General features: G+C 48.7%; 1 protein-coding gene across 2 annotated transcripts in view; it reads right to left on the reverse strand.

The window, feature by feature from the left end:
• The window catches only part of C14H10orf90 (chromosome 14 C10orf90 homolog), a 233,815-nt gene that overhangs the window by 11,689 nt on the left and 198,604 nt on the right, over window positions 1-23,522 (reverse strand). For both annotated transcript variants that reach the window (XM_033420742.2, XM_049696760.1), the window contains exons 4-5: window positions 17,861-18,045; window positions 15,571-15,748 (exon numbers count right to left, since the gene is read on the reverse strand). In XM_033420742.2, the coding sequence (XP_033276633.1) occupies window positions 15,571-15,748; window positions 17,861-18,045 (363 nt within the window). The remainder of the gene's footprint in view (window positions 1-15,570; window positions 15,749-17,860; window positions 18,046-23,522) is intronic.

A 23,522-nucleotide genomic window follows, 5' to 3' on the forward strand; every position in this document is an offset into this window, starting at 1 on the left:
GATGCTTTGTATTTCTGTGGTGTCTGTGGTAACTTCTCCTTTTTCATTTCTAATTTTATTCATTTGAGTCCTTCTCCCTCTTTTTCTTGATGAGTTTGGCTAATGGTTAATCAATTTTGTTTATCTTCTCCAGCTTTCTTTTGATTTCCATTTTCATGGAATATCTTTTTCCATCCCCTAACTTTCAGTCTGTATGTGTCCCTAGGTCTGAAGTGGGTCTCTTGTAGATGGCATATATATGGGTCTTGTTTTTGTATCCATTCAGCAAGCTTGTGTCTTTTGGTTGGAGCATTTAATGCGTTCACATTTAAGGTTATTATCGATATGTATGTTCCTATTACCATTTTCTTAATTGTTTTGGGTTTGTTTTTGTAGGTCCTTTTCTTCTCTTGTGTTTCCCACTTAGAGAAGTTCCTTTAGCATTTGTTGTAGAGCTGGTTTGGTGGTGCTGAATTCTCTTAGCTTTTGCTTGTCTGTAAAGCTTTTGATTTCTCCATCAAATCTGAATGAGATCCTTGCTGGGTAATCTTGGTTGTACGTTCTGCCCTTTCATCACTTTAAATATATCATGCCACTCCCTTCTGGCTTGTAGAGTTTCTGCTGAGAATTCAGCTGTTAACCTTATGGGAGTTCTCTTCTACGTTATTTGTCGTTTTCCCCTTGTTGCTTTCAATAATTTTTCCTTGCCTTTAATTCTTGTCAATTTGATTACTATGTGTCTTGGTGTGTTTCTCCTTGGGTTTATCCTGCCTGGGACTCTCTGTGCTTCCTGGACTTGGGTGGCTATTTCCTTTCCCATGTTAGGGAAGTTTTCAACTATAATCTCTTCAAATATTTTCTCGGGTCCTTTCTTTCTCTCTTCTCCTTCTGGGACCCCTATAATGTGAATGTTGTTGGGTTTAATTTTGCCCCAGAGGTCTCTTAGGCTGTCTTCATTTCTTTTCATTCTTTTTTCTTTATTCTGTTCCATAGCAGTGAATTCCACCATTCTGTCTTTCAGGTCAGTTATCCGTTCTTCTGCCTCAGTTATACTACTATTGATTCCTTTTAGTGTATTTTTCATTTCAGTTATTGTATTGTTCATCTCTGTTTGTTTGTTTAATTCTTCTAGGTGTTTGTTCTTTAATTCTTCTAGGTCTTTGTTAAACATTTCTTGCATCTTCTCAATCTTTGCCTCCATTCTTTTTCTGAGGTCCTGGATCATCTTCACTATCATTATTCTGAAATCTTTTTCTGGAAGGTTTCCTATCTCCACTTCATTTAGTTGTTTGTCTGGGGTTTAACTTGTTCCTTCATCTGGTACATAGCCCTCTGCCTTTTCATTTTGCCTATGTTTCTGTGAATGTGGTTTTCCTTCCACAGGCTGCAGAATTGTAGTTCTTCTTGCTTCTGCTGTCTGCCCTCTGGTGGATAAGGCTATCTAAGAGGCTTGTGCAAGTTTCCTGATGGGAGGGACTGGTGGTGGGCAGAGGTCAGTAAAACTTTAATCTACTTGTCTGCTCGTGGGAGGGGCTGGGTTCCCTCCCTGTTGGTTGTTTGGCCTGAGGCGACCCAACACTGGAGCCTACCAGGCTCTTTGGTGGGGCTAATGGCGGACTCTTGTAGGTCTCATGCCAAGGAGTACTTCCCAGAACTTCTGCTGCCAGTTTCCTGTCCTCACGGTGAGCCACCCCCCGCCTCTGCAGGAGGCCCTCCAACACTAGCAGGTACGTCTGGTTCAGTCTCCCATGGGGTCACTGCTCCTTCCCCTGGGTCCCGATGGGCACACTACTTTGTGTGTGCCCTCCAAGAGTGGAGTCCAAGAGTGTTTCCCCCAGTCCTGTTGAAGTCCTGCAGTCAAATCCCACTAGCCTTCAAAGTCTGATTCTCTAGGAATTCCTCCTCCCGTTGTCAGACTCCCAGGTTGGGAAGCCTGACATGGGGCTCAGAACCTTCACTCTAGTAGGTGGACTTCTGTGGTATAAGTGTTCTCCAGTTTGTGAGTCACCCACCCAGCGGTTATGGGATTTGATTTTATTGTGATTGCGCCCCTCCTACCATCTCACTGTGGCTTCTCCTTTGTCTTTGCATGTGGGGTATCTTTTTTGGTGAGTTCCAGCGTCTTCCTGTCAGTAATTGTTCCGGAGTTAGTTGTGATTCCAGTGCTCTCACAAGAGGGAGTCACCACGTGGGGTTTTAAGCAGGGGATCTGATTTGAATTCTTAAAGGCCGACTCCAGCAGCTGTTCAGAACACGCGCCAACTGGGTGGAGAAAATTCAAACGTGGCAGCAGGGAGATAGGTCAGACCATTGCAGCCAGGTAAGCAAAAGATGACAGCAGCGCTCAGCACAGCTGGGAAGTGGGAGGACTCAGGACTCACCTACACTCACCGAACATGAGCCATGAGAGTTATGAAGGTGGAAGAGAAAACCAGGCTTTACGCGGGAGGGATGGATTGGGAGTTTGGGGTTAGCAGATGCAGACTATTATATATAGAATGAATAAACAACAAGGTCCTACTGTATAGCACAGGGAACTATATTCAATACCCTATGATAATCCTTAATGGAAAAGAATATGAAAAAGAAATGTGTATGTATGTGTGTGTGTGTATATATATATATATATACACACACACACACACACACACATATATATATCTCACTTTGCTGTGCAGCAGAAATTAACACATTGTAAATTAACTATACTTGAATAAAATAAATTTTAAAAAGAGAAAGAGAGAGAGAGCAGGACCATGGGGACCAGCCTGCAGCAAGAGACAGCTCTTCAGGGAATCATACAGCAGGACCTCATTTCATAAGATGGAAACCATCCTGCACGCACTTTGCTCAAAAATACAGTGAAAGCTCATCTATCAATTCCCTTTTAATGGAAATTCTACCTTTATAAAATTGAAGTGACTGGTGAGAACAATTTTCTGCTAGCTTATGGGTCTTTTCTGGATTTTCCTTGAAGCTGTACGTGTTCTAATTCACTAACACAGAGGAAAGAACGGCCCTTGTATTTACCTCCTGTTTTATCATTCAAACACAGCAGGGGTTTTCCCCACCCCCCAAGCAAATTACTAAGGTAAATTGCCTATTTCTGTCTTCCTGGAAAACTCTTCTTCTTCTTTTTTTTTTTTTTTTAAACCTGAATCTCTTGTGTCTGGCTTACCATCGTATCCAAACTACTGGCCTGTTGCTAACTTCGCGTGGCAAAGGCCAGACACACTGAGCCCGATTCAGGTCAGCAAACAACGAGCTACCGAGAGTCTGGTGCTCCTGAGGCTGTTCTCGGGGAGCAGCTGAGTCGAAGCCAAGTCCTGACATCCCATCAATCTCTAAAAACACACGCGGGTGTTTATTACAGCCCTCACGTCACACACGTGCAAACACGCATGCACAGATGGGGACAGGTGGCCTCAACATCCAGGCAGCTAGCTGACAGTGTCAGCAGGAGGCAGCAAGGATCCCCCAGACACCAGCATGACTGGTTGTTTATGAGGCCAGAGCTCATCTTCCTCCACACAGAGTCCTTATCTACAGCTGATGGCAAAGCTTCATTTTTCCTATTGAACAAGTCATCTAAATGATAATCAGGTTCACACTGGATTTATTAGTGCGGCGCCCTCGCCCTCGCAGAAGCTGATGTTCTGCAGTCACCCTGAGCACTTTGAAGAGTCTTTTAGAATTTGCTTCCCCTAGCTTAAAAACACCAAACCCAAGAGATGCCTGTGGGAGAGAATCCAGCCGGGAGCCAACAAGCCAGTTTGGAGGGTAGATGCCAAGTCTACACTGGCCGGCATCTTCTAGGAAAGACAGGGCCTCCCAAAACGAATGGAAATGGGATATGTTTTAGGGAAGAAGATCTCTAGAGGATTCTTCTCCTGAAAAGGGGCTCCAATACACGTGTATTCGAAGGTCACGAGGCTGTTCATTATGTCAGTTTCCAAGCCAGTGAGCAGCTGGCCCTCCTGCCTCTGGAATAATTACGTCATGGCCTTCAGGAGTTACATCCAGTTACTTGCACATCATTTCCATTCAGCTCACCTCGCTGGAACCTCCAATTTGCTGACGTGGGTAGCAGCCGAGTGGCCTGCCTTGGACCAATTAACCCTCCAGAAACTAAACGGTGTGCATTACACTGTAGAAAAGCGAGTTGAAGACTCACAGGTTGTTTGCCTTCAAAATGCTCTTGTGATGATAAAATCTTGTGCTGGATAAACATCCTCATTCTTCTGAAATCCCTTCTATCCTTCTGTGGGATCCTGAATGACAGTTTGTGGATGAGCAACCCATTCTAGGGGCCTGGAAGGCCGGCGGAGGCTGCACATTTCATTTATACAAAAATGATGCTCAATTCCCATTCGGACACAAAAGAGAGATACTAATGTCACAGTTCAGAGAGGCAACGAGCCTCTCAGATCCTTCAGGTAAAGGCATACAGAATTAAGAAATGAAAAATCAACCAGAGGTCTGTGGGGAGATCTATTTCTCTTTTCATGCTCAGGTCAAGAAATGAGATGGACCACGGGCTCCTGGTTAAGATGAGTGAATAGTGCTCTCTGCAGAGAGCTTGGCTCCTGCACAGACAGACTTATCCTTGAGTCTAGAGCAGGACTGAAGCCCGTTTCAGGGCTTCCATGAACAGATAGGGCGCTGGGAGCTAAAGGATGGATTTGAGGAAGGGTCTGCCCTTGGCTGACGGGGCCGGTGATGAGAAGGATCGCGGGCTTGCCAGTCTGCCAAGCGCACTGGCAGCCCACGAGCCTCCCTGCAGGTCCTCGTAATAGAATCCTTGATGCAACACAGGCAGATGAGGCCCAGGGACCGTGGCTTCAGCTCCTCCACCTAGAGGAACCAGATCCCCAAGTGAAACATCTCTGCTTCAAAGGAGACTTAATACAATCCCCGGTGCCATCCTACTCTCTCTCTTGGACCCAAGAGCTCCATCGCAAGCTGCTTTCCCCCCTGCCCCCCAGGGTCTTCTCCTTTATGGTTCTAGATTCACTTTACTTGGCTGTCAGCCTGGCCAACTCTGTTCCCAAGGAGCCACCGAACAAGCTGATAGCATGAATATTCAGCTTACCCCACTGTCTACAGCATCAGAGATTCACAAACTAACCCAGATCCCTACTCAAGACCAGACACTCACAAACTGAACCCTCGTCAAGGGCTCCCATCAGTTGCCTAAAACGTGCATTTTTCTGGGGCCAGCAAAGCGATGCACAGCATTTCCTACAATGAGCACACTGGTGAATTTAAAGGCAAACCAAAGGAGCTGGACAACTCCACCCAGACTGTAAGACGTAATGACCCCTGTTCTTAGTGACCTCACTACACACAGCAGGAAATTCACTGTTTCTGCTTCATGAAAATAATACGAGCATTAGTACATTAAACATCATGCTTCTATGATGTACCTTTTTTTTTTAAATTAATTAATTTTTTGGCTGCATTGGGTCTTCGTTGCTGTGTGCAGGCTTTCTCTAGTTGCGGGGGCTACCCTTCGTTGCGGTGCGCGGGCTTCTCATTGTGGTGGCTTCTCTTGCTGCGGAGCACGGGCCCTAGAGCACGGGGGCTTCAGTAGTTGTGGCACGCAGGCTCAGTAGTTGTGGCTCATGGGCTCTAGAGCGCAGGCTCAGCAGTTGTGGCACATGGGCTTAGTTGCTCTGTTGCATGTGGGATCTTCCCGGACCAGGGCTCAAACCTGTGTCCCCTGCATTGGCAGGCGGATTCTCAACCACTGCGCCACCAGGGAAGTCCCTATGATGTACATTTGATGATGCTTCCTTTGGCCCGCCTGACCCTCCATACCATGAAAAAAGTGTCCATTTGGGATCCGAGTCTGCAGGTCTGGGTCAGTCTAGGCCTCAGCTCGGTGCTCTGTGCCCTGGGACAGGCCACTCAAGCTCGCTGACCTTCTGTACCTCCTCTGCTTGGTACGGGGACAGTATCTGCTTTAAAGGTCCTTGGAAGGTCTCATGGGATGGTTCGTATGAAAGTGCACTTTAACCGTGGAGATGCCAGTGACAGCAGCAATGGTAACTGGCACCACTCTCCGTGAAAGCAGGTCTTCCGTCTTTATAGATGAGCAAACTGAGGCCTTGCCGTTCAGTAGCTTAGCCTAGGTCTCAGAGTAAATAGGTAAGAAGCCTGAGAATTGAGTCACTGATGGAATCAATGGACTGTTTATTCTCTGCACAAGACAGATGGTTGTGGTTCTCAAAGTGAGGCTAATATTTTCACGTAAATGCTAATAACATCTGTGTGGCTTCTGCTTCCCTTTCCTCCCCTGAACCGGCAGCCTCAGCATCACTTGGGAACTTGGTACAAATGCAAGTCCTTGGCCCCGCCCCAGGTTAGCTGGACCGGAAATTCTGGGGCTGGACCAGTGGTCTGTGAGTTCACAAGCCCTTTAAGTGATTCTGATGCTTGCTCACGTTTGCGGAACACTGAGAGAAGGTAAGAGTGATAAGGAAAAAAGCCAAGTCCCTACATGGGTTTCCAGGATTTGAGGAAGGATCGCCAAATAAGGATGCCCAGTTAAATTTGCATTTCAGATCAACAATGAAACATTTTTTTTAGCATAAGTTGTATCCCGTGCAATATTTGGGACATACTTAGGCTGAAAGGTGTTTTGATGCTCTGAAATGCAAGTTTAACTGAGCATTCTATACTTTCATTTAATGCATCTGGCAACCCTATTCTGAGGGAATGGAGAACCCCTCTTTGCCATGGCAACAGACAATCAGATCACCAGCCCCAGAGACCCCAGTGGCATAGTCTGATTCAGCTGCCTGTGTCACTGTCCTAGTTGCAGTTAGCTCTCCGGCAGCTTACTGCTTCCTCTAGCCATTTTCTCAGCTCTTGGTATGGACAACGCCACCCTCCCTGGTTATTTCACATTATGACATTTGTGAGGTGCTTTCCAAAGGGATTTTGACTGGTTCCTCTTTCTCTGTTGGACTCTGTGCTGGGTGACAGCATGATGGCATTGTTACAGATGCCAGGGGAGCCCACGTGGAGACAGGTCCAGGGCCTGTCAATGGACAAGCTTCCAGTGAGGCAAGCTGGCCACAGACTGTGAAATCGGCACCACAAGCCCACTGCCCAGAGGTTCCCAGGGTCCTCAGTCATCACCTTCTGGAATTGCTGGACCAAAGGGATTCAGATAAGGAGAATAAGACCTCCTTGTCACAGTCCCAGATTCCTGTGGGAAATGGCAGATGGAAACTCCAGTTGGGGTTTCTTTGGCAAAACATGGTAGATATTTTTATAAGCAGACATTCCTAGAGCTGTATTTCCAAAGTGGAGTCTCAAGAGTCAGGTAAAAGCATTCCAAGGTCAAAGAAGTTTAGAGAACTTATCAGTGCCCTTGACATACATGAGCATTGTAAACCTCCCAGAGAACACAGCATACAAAACAATCTGAAGGCATTGGTCTCCCTCGGGAACGCATTCTGGATAGTCTAGGCTTAAGGATGCTGGGGAGAGAAGTGACAACTGCAGACTATTAACGGTTATAATTCGTTCTCAGTTTTCAAAGTTAGTATTTGTGGCTGCAGAATAGGACTTTATATATATGGATATAAAACCTGGTGTACTTTCGCCACATTTTCTTAAGAACGTGTGTGTTTGAACAGCAAGTTTAAATCACCCATATAAAGGAAGCGTGACAATGGCTCAAATCGCACTTCAGAGAGCAACATCTAGAACATGTCTGAAAGGCTAGCTGTTGATGTGAGATTCACTGCTCCAATTTCAGGGTTTCCCAGCATTATCTAGAGCAGGGGTCCCCAACCCCCAGGCTACAGACTGATACCGGTCCATGGCCTGTTAGGAACCGGGCTGCACAGCAGGAGGTGAGTGGCGGGCGAGCGAGCAAAGCTTCATCTGTAATTACAGCCGCTCCCCATCGCTCGCATTACCGCCTGAGCTCCGCCTCCTGTCAGATCAGCGGCGGCATTAGATTCTCATAGGAGCACGAACCCTGCTGTGAACTGTGCGTGCGAGGGATCTAGGTTGCGCGCTTCTTATGAGAATCTAATGCCTGATGATCTGAGGTGGAGCTGAGGCAGTGATGCTAGCGCTGGGGAGCGGCTGCAGGTACAGATTATCATTAGCTGAGAGGTTTGACTGCACAGAGACCATAATAAATCAATTGCTTGCAGACTCATATCAAAACCCGACACAGCAAGATCCTTTTTGACCCACCTCCCAGAGAAATGGAAATAAAAATAAACAAATGGGACCTAATGAAACTTCAAAGCTTTTGCACAGCAAAGGAAACCATAAACAAGACCAAAAGACAACCCTCAGAATGGGAGAAAATATTTGCAAATGAAGCAACTGACAAAGGATTAATCTCCAAAATTTACAAGCAGCTCATGCAGCTCAATAACAAAAAAACAAACAACCCAATCCAAAAATGGGCAGAAGACCTAAATAGACATTTCTCCAAAGGAGATATACATATTGCCAGCAAACACATGAAAGAATGCTCAACATCACTAATCATTAGAGAAATGCAAATCAAAACTACAATGAGATATCATCTCACACCAGTCAGAATGGCCATCATCAAAAAATCTGCCAACAATAAATGCTGGAGAGGGTGTAGAGAAAAGGGAACACTCATGCACTGCTGGTGGGAATGTGAATTGGTACAGCCACTATGGAGAACAGCATGGAGGTTCCTTAAAAAACTACAAATAGAACTACCATTTGACCCAGCAATCCCACTACTGGGCATATACCCTGAGAAAACCATAATTCAAAAAGAGTCATGGACCAAAATGTTCATTGTAGCTCTATTTACAATAGCCAGGAGATGGAAACAACCTAACTGTCCATCATCGGATGAATGGATAGGGAAGATGTGGCACATATATACAATGGAATATTACTCAGCCATAAAAGAAACGAAATTGAGCTATTTGTAATGAGGTGGATGGACCTAGAGTCTGTCATACAGAGTGAAGTAAGTCAGAAAGAAAAAGACAAATATCGTATGCTAACACATATATATGGAATTTAAGAAAAAAAAAATATCATGAAGAACCTAGGGGTAAGACAGGAATAAAGACACAGACCTACTAGAGAATGGACTTGAGGATATGGGGAGGGGGAAAGGTAAGCTGTGACAAAGCGAGAGAGTGGCATGGACATATATACACTACCAAAAGTAAAACAGATAGCTAGTGGGAAGCAGCCGCATAGCACAGGGAGATCAGCTCGGTGCTTTGTGACCACCTAGAGCAGTGGGATAGGGAGGGTGGGAGGGAGGGAGACGCAAGAGGGAAGAGATATGGGAACATATGTATATGTATAACTGATTCACTTTGATATAAAGCAGAAACTAGCACACCACTGTAAAGCAATTATACTCCAATAAAGATGTAAAAAAAAACAAACCCATCAGTGACAAGTGACAATTGGCAAGTGACAATTAAGACGGGACACAAGCAACACACTTCGGGTGTCACTGTCTCCCATCACCCCTAGATGGGACCACCTAGTTGCAGGAAAACAAGCTCAGGGCTCCCACTGATTCTGCATTATCGTGGATTGTATAATTATTTCATTATATATTACAATGTAATAATAATAGAAATAAAGTGCACAATAAATGTAATGTGCTTGAGTCATCCCGAAACCATCCCCCCACCCCCCAGTCTGTGGAAAAATTGCCTTCCACGAAACCAGTCCCTGGTGCCAGAAAGGTTGGGGACCGCTGATTTAGAGAACCACAAAATACCGTGATTTATAGATGATGAATAAACTTTCATTCTGGTTGCCAAGTAGATTTATATCCTTAGTGTCACTGCAAGGTTTATTACTGAACTGCACTGTGGGATAAAAGGGAAATCATTTGGAAAATAAAATCCAGGCAATTGGGAGAGTTCCCATAAAGACATTTTCCCTTAACATTCTACAATTCTGTGTTTAATTATTTTAATTAGAATAAAATAGGTCTACTTCTAATCAACAGACATAGAGTGATCTTTTTTTCCCTCGTTTCTTAGAAAAAGACACAACACGAAACCTTTATCATTGGTCCGAGAAGGACACCAGTAATAGTGTACGTGCAAATATCTCTGAATTAGGGAAACAGTCTTTTAGCTAAATCATGCTTCTTGTTTTCTTTGCAGACTGATGAAGTAACAATTGACTTTTATCTGATAAGCGCATTTAAAATTCCTTTGTGAGTAATATTGGGAGAACTAGGCCCAAATATTTATTCAGAAGATTGATGGAAAAACATTCATGAGATCAGATCAGCACTAACAGGGGCAGTGTGGCCAGTGCTAGCTGCGTGATGAACAGCACATTTTTATTACTGCAATGACTTCCCCAGCCATCTCATATCTGCTGGGTCACTTTTCTAGCTACATGCTCAGAGAATGCAAATTAATTTTAATACCTGCTCCAGCCAAAAATCATCAGCGAAAACAGATCAGCCGGAGAAGGAATTCTGCAGTGCCTTCAGAAGAATTCCGCTCCTCTGCTGGTCTGTGAGTTAAATGGCTGTGCTTGGCTCACCTTGGGAAGTACGGATAATGCAATTCAGATTAAGTTAGTCTCCTTTGCTACACGCGGCAGAGCTTCCCAGAGTGACCTGGTGTGGTGTGTGCCCACTGGCACTTAGAATCCAGGGAGATTCTCCTGGCACACTCACATGGCTATAATCCAAAGTGAAAAGGTAAGAAGGTAGACCATGTAGAGAGATACAAGAGACAGGAGTGCTCCAGTGGAAGAGGTAGGGAGGTGGAGACTGGATGGGTGTAGTCAGGGAGGGCTTCCTGGAAGAAAGGTTTTCCTGAAGCCATCTTCCTGATGGGTTTCCTACACACTCACAGGTTAAGACGACAATCTGGAAGAGCCAGGAGGACCACGCCAAACATTAGAGGGGACATAAACTGAGATGGAGGCAAGCCAACCCGAGCTGCGTTTGAGCACTGCCCAGCTTTCCTAGTGGCTGCAGCATTGAGTACAGAGCAGCGAGCAGCAGTGATTCCCAGTGAGCAAAGTGCTCAACTGAGAAGTGAAAGTCAGCACGCAGCCCAGGTCATGCATTACAGGAGTCACGGGAAAGAGCCTCGGGGGTAAGATATTAAGACAGAAGCTAGACTTGAGATGGACTGGGGGGGTTAGGCAGCATGTTGCAGGGCAGAGAGGAAGCGGGACAGACAGGGCTTCTGTCAGGTGGTTTGGGGGCACTGATGGTGAATGTTCCCGGAGATGAAGAAGGACAGCCAATGAGACCAACTGGGACAGGTAGGCAGGTGGGCAAGTCAGGCTGGGAGGGGTCTGGGCTGCAGGGTGAGCATGGAATCCAGGGAGGCTCAAAAGCTGAAGGTGGTGCGGCCCCGGCTGGGGGAGTCGCAGTGAGGGCGGGATCACGCCACAGACTGGTCACCAGGAGATACTGACTGAGCCCCTACCTACGGGTGCTGTACCACCTACTAACTGCAGGTGCTAAACTGCCTACTACCTGGGGGTGCTGTACCTGATGCTTCCCACGTGCTTTCAGCCCATCCTCCCTCAAATGCATCCTGCCGGGCAGAAGCAATGACTGACTCTGGAACCCTCTAATTCCAGGTTACGGTCAGCCTTTCAACATGACCAATCCCTCCCCCCGGGACCCCAGGAGCTGTGCAGAGACTATGGGGAAGCCCCACCTATGTCCCAGGTAACTCAGGGGACATGGGCAGGTGGAGCCCTGACTGGGGAAGGAGAGAGAGGCCCACAGGTTAGAGAGTCAGTACCTCAGACGCTGAGAACAAAGGCCGGCCTCCCGCCCTTCCCCCAGACTCCTTGAGGCTCATCTTCTCCCCATGACTCGGCAGTCACCAGTCCCACCGACTCCATCACCTAGGAACCGCTGCATCTGTTGCCCTTCGGCACTCCACTGCCTTGCCCTAGACTGCCTTCCTCACGTCTTGCCTGGAGCTACATAGCCTCAGCTTTGACGGCAGAACAAGGAGAAACCCAGAAGCAGCATATACAATGCCTGGTAGCCCCTTGGACTCCCCTTCGGCGCTTCTGTCTCCCCCTCTGCTCCCCACCCCCATTTTACGGTCCAGCCATAGCTGATCTGAGCACCCAGCGACCTCTCCCTACAGTGCTTCCACACCCTCCCCCAGCACATCCTGCCCTCCCCACCCTGCCCCACGACGCACCCTCATAGTCTCTCCTCATCCTAATGCAGTACGAGGTCTCCTCCGTCAGGACCGTATCCCAAGGTGGGAGCGAGTCCACCACCCGTGGTTTGCCATGGCAACCCCCTTTCATGGCACTTAGCAAATTCCAAGGTCATTGCCTCTTTACCTGTGTGTTTTCCCCAAGAGGTGGGGAGGTCCCTGAGACCAGGGACTGTGGCTGGCACACAGTGGGTTCTCAAGAAGGGTTTGCTAAGAGATGGGTGAAGATGTTCCTTGTGTCACTGCTGGAGCCAAGCCCAGGTGGCCCAGGTGGCTCCTGGACAAGGAAAGAGGCCAGGCATGTGTTGGCTTTGGGAACTCAAGCTACAGAAGATGAGGTATTAGGACAGGCTGGGGCTGTAGGCAGGACCTTTATAACGCTGCTTCCCAGACTCGCTCTGGTCCCAGCTGGTCCTGAAAATCCCCCATCTCCACACAGGGAGCCAACTGAAAACTCACACACGTGAGCATGCACACGCGTGTCCGCACACGTGTGTCACTGCCCCTGTGCCTTAGACGCTGCTCAGGATTCATCAGCCAACAGGAAGCCGAGCTGGCCCTCTGGCCCTCACTGTAATTGTCCTGGATATCAGGTGCGCACTTTCCCGGCAGCCCCTCCACAAGTGGGTGTTTGTCAGCTGCCGGAGGTCCCACCCGAACCTCTCAGGTCTGTGCCAGGCGGGCCCTGATCAGAGGCAGCTATCTCAGCTCAGAAAGCAATCCGAGTCTCCCCTCTAACAGATGTCTTGACACTGTAGCCGGAGCTCGTTCACGAATATGATTTATTAACTAATTTAGCGTGTAAGAAAAACATCTGCATCTTGCTTTTATCATCTTGCCAGCAGACAGGCTGAAGACAAGATGTGTACTGCAGACTCGATTAATGGAGCCTTAAGCACTCCCTGCGCTTGTCCAGAGCTCGCACAAGGCTCTCGTTTCAGAAGTTGTCTGATTGAGCCGACCTAACACAAACAAACACGAGAGTAAACCTCTCATCAACCATAAATACCGCGGGGATCGGAAGAGCGGCCATAAAATCGTGCGCTGAAGCCTGCCCAGAGCATTCTAGTCATCAGGACCGTCTCGGAATTTGGGTAATAAAAAGGTGCCTCGGTTATTTAAGACTATCGACTGGGTCTGATCACCTTTTATTATATACACGATTTTAAGATTTTCATTCAAAGGAATGTGAACATGTAAGGATAATATCTGTTTGGGGCAAAACATCACCACAGGATGATGGAGTGGCTAGAACTGTCTCCCCAAAAAGATATGTTCAAGCCCCCTCCCTTGTATCTGTGACTTGATTTGGAAATAGGGTCTTTGCAGATGTATGCAAGTTAAAATGAGGTCATACTGGATGAGGGTGGACCCTACTCCAATGACTGGTGCCCTTATAAGAGGAAATTTGGACACAAAGACACACAGACACAAGGGAGACAAAGGCGGGGATTAGAATGACGCCTCTATAAGCCAACCAACGCCAAGGAATGCTAGAAGCTGCCAGAAGCTACCGGAGCGAGCAGAGGGGCATAGGATGGATTCTCCCTCTGAGCTTCAGGAAGGACTCGGTCCTGTGGACACCTGGATTTTGGATTTCTGGCCTCCAGACTGCGAGAGAATCAAGTTCTGTTACTTTGGCCACCCACCCAGTCTAGGGTCATTTCTTACAGCAGCCCTAGGAAATGGATACAGATGACCAAGGCAGCTTCCCTCTGATATTTGAGATGATGATATTCCAGGACACTGAGGCCCACGGTGTGGCACGGCCGGAAGGCAGCTGGCCCAGGGGACGAGCAGGAATGGCCCCACGCATAACAAGTTCCCAAATGTCCACGCGTCTCCATTTTTTTCTACACAAAGTGACGGGAGCTGACCGAAAAGGAAGACTCTTAGACACCATTTTTTGTGTATACGTATGTTGAGCTCTAACGTGACACTGCTTTATATTTGTTGACAACACATTTGTTTATCTAACCATTTTCATCAAGCAGGATCTTCAAAAACGTGGAGGCCAAGTGGCCCACACACCACGGGCACCCTGGCAGCCCTCCCCAGAACAAGCCTGGACACTGAAGGCCCTGGGGGGACCCCCGGTTGTAACTGACACTTGGTGCCTCATGAAAACCTGAGAAATCTGTACCCGAACCCAGATTGCTCTCTGTTGAGCCAGAAACTAAGGAGCCGCCAGAGAACACACCCAAATAGTCTGTATCTGCCAATCGGCTTCCAAAGCCGATGAGAGACACATTTTCAAGCAGGGAAAGTCTTTGCACGTGTATTTTGTTGATTTCCTTTTCTTAGCATCCTGGGAAGTGTTACTGGGGCTGAGGAGCAGGTGTACTACTAAGTCCTTCACCGTGAGAAGGATGCATTCAAGTTTGCCCTTTCTGGGGTCTTGGACGACTCCCCCAGCAGAACTGCGGGGGGCGGAGGGGGACCTAGCCTGCCTGTGGTTAACAGGAATCCTATTCCAACCCCTCTGTCCTCTGTCCCCCCCCATCCCCCCTGTAAGATCTTGGTAGTATTTGCTAAGCTGCATTTTATTGAATATGGTTATTTCCCCAGAGGACTTTTATTCAGAATTAGACCCATGATTTCACCTCCTGGGGGCCGGAACATTTTCCTAGGAAGAAAGATCTTGTTCGTCTATCCAAAGAAATAAAACGGAGGTTTCCCCAGGCCTCCGGATTTTAAGATTTGAGTTGGCAGGCCATCAGAATGTGCTCCCATGTCCCCATCTGTGCCCTTGTCTCTTCTTCTTCTCGCTGGTTTAATCGCCTGCTCGCAAGCTCCACGAAGAAAAGGCGGGGGCCAGCCCTGCTTACTGCACTCTCCCCAGCTCCCCGCACGGAGCCTGGCCCGGAGAAGGGGCCTGGTAACGACTTCTCCAGCGAGCCAATGAGCGCTGCCCTTGCAGGGTCAGCGCGACACCGGCCTCCTGGCGCTTGGAAAGCTGGCCATCCCTTCTCTGAGCTCACGGCAGGAAAGGGGTTTCAAGATGATGAATGTTGATATAGACAAACTGGAGTCAACCTCTCACCCCGAGACCTGTTTTGCAATCTATCAAGGGCAAAGGGCACCTCTTGCAAATATCTGTTAAGAAGCCAAGAACCTGAGCCGGCTGCCCTGGGCTGCTACTTTCCCAGCTAAAATGGTAAATTTGTGTCCCAAGTTATCTCCGCTGAGTCCAGTGCCCGTACACGATCTCTCAGGACGGGCTGGCTTCCGGGGCAGGCTGTATGACCCTGAGGTTTGGGCACTTGGGCGAACATGAGTCCTGCACAGGGCAGGGGCACCATCTGGACCACCGGCCTGGGTGAAGGTCGCCGCCCCAGGATCCGGCAGTCTCGCCAGCCCTCCCGAGCCACCTGTAGCTTACCGCTAAGAGGGTGGGGAACGGTGAACTGCTTCTTATTGGCGCGGACAGGAAGGAGACTCTGCTTCTGGCCCAGGCTCTCCTTCTGCTGGGCTTTTCTCTGCTGTACCATGTGTTCTAGCTTCTTCAGACGTTCTTGCGAGCGAGAAATGAACTGAGGTTTGCGGACTTCCAGGGCCTCCTAAGAGGAGCCAGGAAAGCATTTTCTTTTTAAGAGAAATGACGCAGAAAGGCAACACACCTGTCTGACTGGGTCGAGAGGCTGATGCATGAGCACATCCCAATTTTCTCCCAACACCTCATGGAAAGATGGCAACAGACACGCTGGTAACATAGGCCTCAGTCAGCACCAGGGGCCCCACTGCAGCACGACTGACAGTCACCAGCAGCAAACTGTGAGTGCAAAGGCACACCTCCGCCCGTTCCTTCTCCTCCCTGTCAATTAATCCATTTCCAAAACCTGAATGCCCTAAATTCCATATTCCAAAGCGACACAGGTGGGAGAGGAATGGAGGCGTTCCGAGTCAGCTGCTTCTGCAGGGAGCTGGATGCCTTAAGAAGCACAGAACCAGATCCTCCTCCCAGCATGAAGCATGTGTCTTTTCAGGAGAAACAGTAATCATAGCTAACGGAAACAGCTTCTCCTCCCAGGAAGAAAGAGCCGGCAGGAGAGCTCTGCCTTTGCAGAATGGTTCTGCAAGCTCCATAGGGGAGGTCAGAATTCCCGTATTTCCTCTTCGGCCTCAGCTCTCACCGCATCCACCACTCCGTGCATGGACGAAGCCCCTAACACAGATTTACTGAAAAGGAATAACCACCGCTGACGCACTCTGCTCTGTGCTAGACACTAAGCTCAATGCTTCATGTGTATTTGTTGGCTGAGAATCCCCGCATTGATTCTGGAAGGCAGATACATTTATCCCCATTTGACAGAGGCAAAAACTGAGGCTCGTCGTCATTTGGTAGATGGCCTGGCGACCCTCAGCTGGGGGTGTCCCATGCTTTTCCCACCCTGCCTTTCACTGTCTTAACCTATATTCCTTACAAACCGCTGTTCAAGTTGATCCCCTGCCTGGAGTACCACCCCCAGCTACACCCATCGGCTCAAGTCTCGGTTCTCCCAGTAAACTGCCAGGTCTCCCTGTTCAGCCTGAGCTTACTGGTCCTTCACGGACCACCCCGCGCGAGAGATTCACGCACATGTACTGTCATGCTAGGCTGTGAGCTCCCGGATGGCAGGTGCCCTGTCTCCTCCACATCGCATCCCTTACAGCCACTCCCCAGCTCTGCAAATAGCAGGTGCTCAGCACAGGCCCTCTGGAGGTGCTGCCACAGCGTAAACGTCCTCTGCCTCATTCCTCTCCCAGCCCTCGGGGAGCTCAGGGTTTCCAGGGAGAGGGTGACGCGGGCTCCATCCGTGTCGTGTTCGCGCCCCTAGCTGCTGTGCCAGGAAAGGAGTCTCTTGGCCAGTTGGCCTCCAAGGTGCCAGCCCCAGGTCCCAGGCACGAGTCACTGGAGCCTGGAGAGATGGCCCCTGGGGACGGCATGTGGGCCCAGGCGTGGCTGCTGCCCCGGCTGCCCGCCCTGAGGATGGAGGCTCCAGCTGCTTTGGGAGCACGTGAGTCTCTCACGGTGGGACCACCTGGGGGACAGGGGCGCAGGGCCGGCAGGTGGAGCCTGCCGCACACCAGCAGAGCTGCTGACACGCATCGTGTGTCCCCCAGAAGGCGTAGCTGGCTTGCTCCAGATGGTCTGTCCTTCTAATCTTTATACCTACGTATTTTTTGAACTTTAAAAAATGTGTACATATTACTTCTACAATTGGGGAAGGACACAGAATGAGAGGTTCCATACCCTTGAACTCAAGGCCATGACTTTGGGACTTCCTTAGTCTTTCAAAGGCTTATGTTCTTATCTGAAGATAGGGCTGTAGGGACTCCTGCCTCACGGGGGCGCCATGAGGATGCAAGGCCCTGACGCCCATGAAGTGACCCTCTCCGTGTCTGGGTACCAGAAAGTTCTCAACAAATGCTGTCATTGCTCCAATCACGGTCACTACTGATGTTATGCGATCCCCATCCTAGCCTGGGGGAGTAGACATCATCATCTCCTTACTCACATGGTGGAACAGAGGCCCAGAGAGGTTAGGGGACCTGCCCAGAGTCACACAGCCACCAGGAAGCTGAGTAATGTCTCCAGCCTCAGAAGCAGAAGTGAGGTCATGTGCCCACAGGCTCCCCGGGAGAAGTCTCCCCTTGGCGGGAATCATGCCGGGATGCACGGAAGGCCTTACCTGCAAGGTCAAGGAGCTTGTGGGCATTTGCGGGCTCTTGGAACAGTCTTCCGGCAGGTCGTGGGTCTCTGGTCCCTGGGGGGTTTCTGGCTCAGTGGGCGCTGGCTCGGGCTCGGGCGTGGTGGGCTGCTCACTCTTCTTGCATTCCTTTATTTTAACAACCAAGTCACAGCACGTGTAATCTCCTGGGAGAGAAGATTAGAATTCCATTTAGAGAGCGCCCAGTGATTTTCTCCTGGTTCCTCAAGGCCATGAGACACAGAAGACAATTTTGAAAATAGAAACACCAGTGGGTTATTAATGGGCCTCGTTAAGCCCACGAGATCACACCTCATCACAGACGCCCAGCTGCCCTGGTCACGGGGAGGCATGTTCGTAGGCAGCCAGACCTTGAGACTGGCTAGTGATGCCGTGGAGGTATATTCCCTTGGCTTCTGACGTTCAAAATGCCTTTGCTCCCGATGCAAAGAAACTTTTTCTATTCTGCGCTTCCTATTACGTGTGTCCTGTACAATTATTTCAGTTGGGTTGTTTGGGGACCGTGTATTAATTTACCTTATCTTTGCTACGCTAATGATGTAAGACAGAGGAACGGTGTTCAATTATCTCTCCCTCCCCTTAATCTACCAGAGACTAGCTCTGGCTTTACATTCATAATTGGAACTCTCTCTGTCTCAGCGCGGGACTGGGCTCCATCCTGAAGCCATTTTGACACTCCTTGGTGGAAGAGATCAGAGGATGAGTTCATGCCACAGCATTTCGGGCAGGGCTGCCTTTGGGGCGGTGAAAGTGGGCGATTCATACGTATTCACTTAGCCCTCACTGACCAACTGCTCCACTTGGAACACAGGGTCTGTCCCAGCCCACTCTTCCCATCTGGGCTCCCTGACTCCCCTCACCACACGAGCCCTAACCACAGCCTTACCAACCCTCTCCGGTTCTGAGACTCACGAGTGGTCCCCTCACTCCTCGTACACATGCCTTCCCATCTCCACGAAGCCCCTTTGGTGCCCACCCAGTGACCTCCTACCTCTAGGCTGAGTTTTTCAAGAAAACGCCCCCTCCTGCCTCCTCTGTGTACCTGCCGTGGAGCACACTTCACACACTTGGCAGCATCAGTGGGCCCGTCACAGGATGCTTTAACCCCACAGGCCTGTGACTCCCTTGAGGGCTGGACCGTGTCATGCTCACCATGCCTCTCTCCACACTGCCAGCGCCCAGGTGCCCAGAAGCAGCTAGTTCTGTTGGGCGTGGAGAGGTGGCCACAGGACGCATCTCCATGGTCCCATGAATGTCCTAACTGACCCCCCATCATAACCTCTGCCATTCACACCCAGATCCTCTGTGGTCTGGACCAGCTGTCCTGTCTCCACCCCAAATCCATCAATGTTCCCTACCACCTACAAGCCCTACAAGGAAAGCAGACTTCTCATGGCTCATTCATGGTGGGTGTTGCCCTCCAGCTACCGATTTTGATGCTCTACCAACAACATGCTGCTTACAGGTTCGCAAATCCTTCTCCTTGTTCTCCTAAGCATTTGCTCCAGTTTTTTTCTGGAGATTTCCCTGTTGCTTCCCCATCCCTGCTTCAGGCCTAACCACTAACCCAGATATCTGTCCCCCAACCCCCTACGGCTAGAGCTAATTACACTTTCTGTGGTACTGTTTCCACCTCTTGTGAACCTTTATTCCAGCTCACCCTATACTCAGGGAAGCCACGGTTTCCTCCCATCCTTCCCCTCCACAGATCCGGCGATGCAAGGGCAGTCCTGACACACTCATCTTCTCCATTACTCACGACAAAGCTTTGTCCATTATCTTCAAAGTCTCTACTACTGTGGCCAGTCCTCCCCAGTGGCATGGTCTGTACTCATCTCTAGCCAGTCTCAGCCTCCCTGCCTGGCCCTCTCCCATCCGGTCTCCACATTGTCCAGGAGACAATCACCTTCAGAGCAAATCTAATTAGGTCTCTTCCCCTTCAAGGACTTGGCCCAGGCTTCAGTCCAGACTCTTTTAGTGGATTTATACGGACCTTCCAACTTGACCCACGGGACCCTGGATTCACACTAGCCCCCCCTCCACCCCTGCACTCCGGTCCCCTGGACCCCTAATCAACCATGCTCTTTCCATCCATCCTTTGTTTTGTGTGTGCTTTTCCCTCAGCCTGCGATGCTCTTCACCTTAGGGTCTGATTTTTAAACCTCTAATCAGCTTTCAAGTTCTTTCTCAAAATCATTTCCTTGAGGAAGGTGTCTCTGTCCAGCCCCTCCTTGCAGCATCTGGGGCCATCCTCAGCTTCCTGATGGCTCATCGCAGGCACAGTTACAACCCCGATGTCTCCGGTACCGGACTGAGAGCACCTGGAGGGCAGGAAGCACCGTGCACAGTGCCTGGCACACAGTAGGTGTTTAATAAATGCTTCTTTGATGGTATACAGTGGGTATTCAATACATACTCCTTTAATGTATTGATGAATAATGAGCTAGAGATTCACTTGGGTTTCAGGAAAAAACGTTTTTCTCAATTACCATAAATATTTTAACTTTTATAATCCAAAGCTCTATAATCTTTTCCTTTCTGTCCTTATCCACAGCTCTTTGGGAAAATCTTTAGAGTGATAGGAAATCTAAATTTTCCTCTGTTATAACTGGGCACCACAGATCTTTTTTCTATTTTATTCCTATGTTTTTTTATATATCAATGGTCGCTGCAATATTCGTAGGGGTCAGCCACTTGGCCTTTAGAGAAATGATGGCCTGGTTTGACTTCTGTGAGAGGCTGAGACGGGGACCTATCTTCAAGGCACTGTGAGGTCAGTGCGCTCTGTTTGTTGAGAGCCTGGCACATGTGGGGTCTCCACGCCCCGGCCGTTATCCTGGCCAGTCAGTTACTGAGGACCACCCTCAGTCTGGCGCACCCGCTGCCTTCAGGGCAGCCACCCCGGGTCTCAACTGTTCCCTAACGAGGCCCGAGAACCTGCCGGGCACCTGGGAGTGGCCTTCTTCTCAGCTTCAGGCAACGCTGGCCTCGTGCACAGTAGGGCTGGGATTTCCTGACCCATGCAGTGCTGTCTTCTCGCTGCTTGGGAGGTAGAACTTGCCCACTATTTAAACCTGCTGGTCCTGCTTCTTCTCTGCTTGTACAGTTGGAGAAAAGGCAGATTCCTAAGGGAAGCTCAAGTGAACCAGGGCCCAGGAAGACCCTGCACCATGTTCCCTATGAAGATTAAGGAAGAATCATCTCAGCCCTATACCTCCCTCACTCCTTACCTTCCAGGAACTCTCTTTCTGTCTGAACACTGCGGTCTTCCTGCAGAGATGTGCATAAACCTTGGAAGGGGCAAAGGGACCCAGGTAAAGGGAAGCTGAGTTTCGGGACGCTTTGCTGTTGACTCTCTGCGGGTTCAGAGAGGTCACTAGACTGACAGCTGTTGCTTGGAGAGCTAGACCCATCAGGAAGGGGATCTTTAACCAGCTTCTGTTCCACTGGGGAAGCAGACACAGTCACGTGTGCTCCCTCTTGTTGCTTCTCGCGGCTTCCAGAAAATACTTTTGGTTCTACTAAAAATAAAATGAGAATTGTGCTCAAAACATCTGATGAGCCCGCGTCTAACGTGCTGACTTCTGCACGCCACGCTCTCCCAGAGACAGGCAGATGGGCTGCAGTGCTGCCTCGAGGGGACAGGCGTCATCGATGCCGACGTGCATGTGCTCACCCAGCAACGACATGTGGTCACCAGTTCTGGCCAGATGTCCCCGGGGTTCACTCGGGAGCCCCTCTACATGCACTGCTCTCATGCACGTGGCTCTGAAGAGACCGTGCTCCCTGGTACTCTTAGGAGCTCAAAAGACCTTCCAGACGGTAGATAATTGACTGGGTGGTTTAGCACCTTGACTCTGGAGGAAGATACCTTGGGTTCAAATCCCCCCTCCACCACTTATATGCTATCTGGCCTCATCTATAAAATTGAGATAATACTATAACAAGGTAATAATGTTAAATATTATATGTTTAATTTTAATATATTTATTTTTATAATAAATTTACCTATTTAAATAATAAGTAATACATTTATGGAATGTATATAATCATATTTTATATGATAAACAATGTAAGCATATTATTAATATAAATACTAAATGTTAAAATCAAGGTAATACTCTAACAAAATAATGACCCAGCTAAGGTGTTTAGCACAGTACCTGATACACAGTAAACATTTAATAAATGTCCATTATCATTATTATTCCAGAAACAATGATGCTGGGTTACGTCCTATGGCAAGTGCAGATGCAGGATGTAATTTATCAGCTGTCTCTGCTCGCCTCTAATAAAGCAGTGGGTCTAAAAGGTGTACAACGTGTTGCTTGTTGCCACATTGTAATATCGAAGGTCTGGAAACCACCTTGTGCTCATCAGCAGGAGACCGTTAAATAAATTACAGCACTTCCCTGCTTCGCAGCAGCGAAAAAGAATAAGACACATGCTCCTGGGTAGAGGGGGAATCATCGCTAAGATTCATTATCAAGTGAACAGTGTGGACAGTGTGCCAGATCCGCTTCCCCAGTCAGTGCTTATCTGCTCAGAACATCTCTGGAAGGACCCCAAAGACCCTGGGAACTGGATTGTCTTGGGAGAGGGCAACTCAGGACCAGGAACTGGGGGCGGGAGAGAGACTTGCTTTTCACACTTTGCCTGTGTTGTACTCTTTGCTTTTGCTGTCTTTCTTTTTCTTTTGGAATACTCTATAAAGTTTTAAAAGTTATTCACTTTAAACAAGGCAGTGACTCTTGACCAGGTGTCATCTCTTCCCTATGCTGAGGCCACCTAAGGGGAGACAGGCACGGCTGCCAGTGGGGGTGGGACACATCCAGACCTCCTGCATACGGGGGGCAGAAAAAGGGTCCTGGAAACCACTGGAATAATCGAGATTCTTGGAAGATTCTCATCATATTTTCTGAGATGTCTTGTACACAAAAAGGAAACGAGCCCATGACTACCAGGCACTGATGAGAGTGGTGACTTCTCTTAAAATGCCAGTTGTCTGCAATTCCTTCCAGCCTCTCTGTCCCTGAGTCCTGGCATCCCAGCCAGTGAGGATAGGCTGAGCATGGTGAGGCTGATGCTTGGAGGGGCTGGGGTCCCACAGGTTTCCTTTCAACAGCCACAACCTCCATTCCCTTCTCTAAAACGCGATACCCACTGGGTTGATATTCTATAGCTCAACTACTCACTAGCTAAGCTAGTCAACTAGCTCCAGCAAACTCACCTACTCAGAGCTGAGCTAGGCTCTAGGACGTAAACCAAAACCAACCAAAAGATCTGCCCAACAGCCATGAATTCCCTCTATTAAACTCTCATCTTTGACTCAGAGACGAGCTCCTCGGACCATTACACGGTGCTTCTCTGTGCTCCTCCAAAGCTCATTTTTTGTTGTGAAATGTATTATATTTGTAATTAAAGATATTAGAGCACCTGTGAGCCTCCTAGATTAAGAAGCAGAACTTTCCCTGGGCTTCAGCTTTCCTATCTGAGCCCCTTCTGGATCATACTCACCCAGACAGAACCACTTGCCTAAATTTCGTGTTGCCTGACTCACTGCTTTTGTCTATAATGTTCCCACCTATGTAAGTATCCATAAACAATATACTTTCAATACCAA

This window comes from Orcinus orca, chromosome 14 (genome assembly GCF_937001465.1).
Source record: "Orcinus orca chromosome 14, mOrcOrc1.1, whole genome shotgun sequence".
Classification (NCBI taxonomy): domain Eukaryota; kingdom Metazoa; phylum Chordata; class Mammalia; order Artiodactyla; family Delphinidae; genus Orcinus; species Orcinus orca.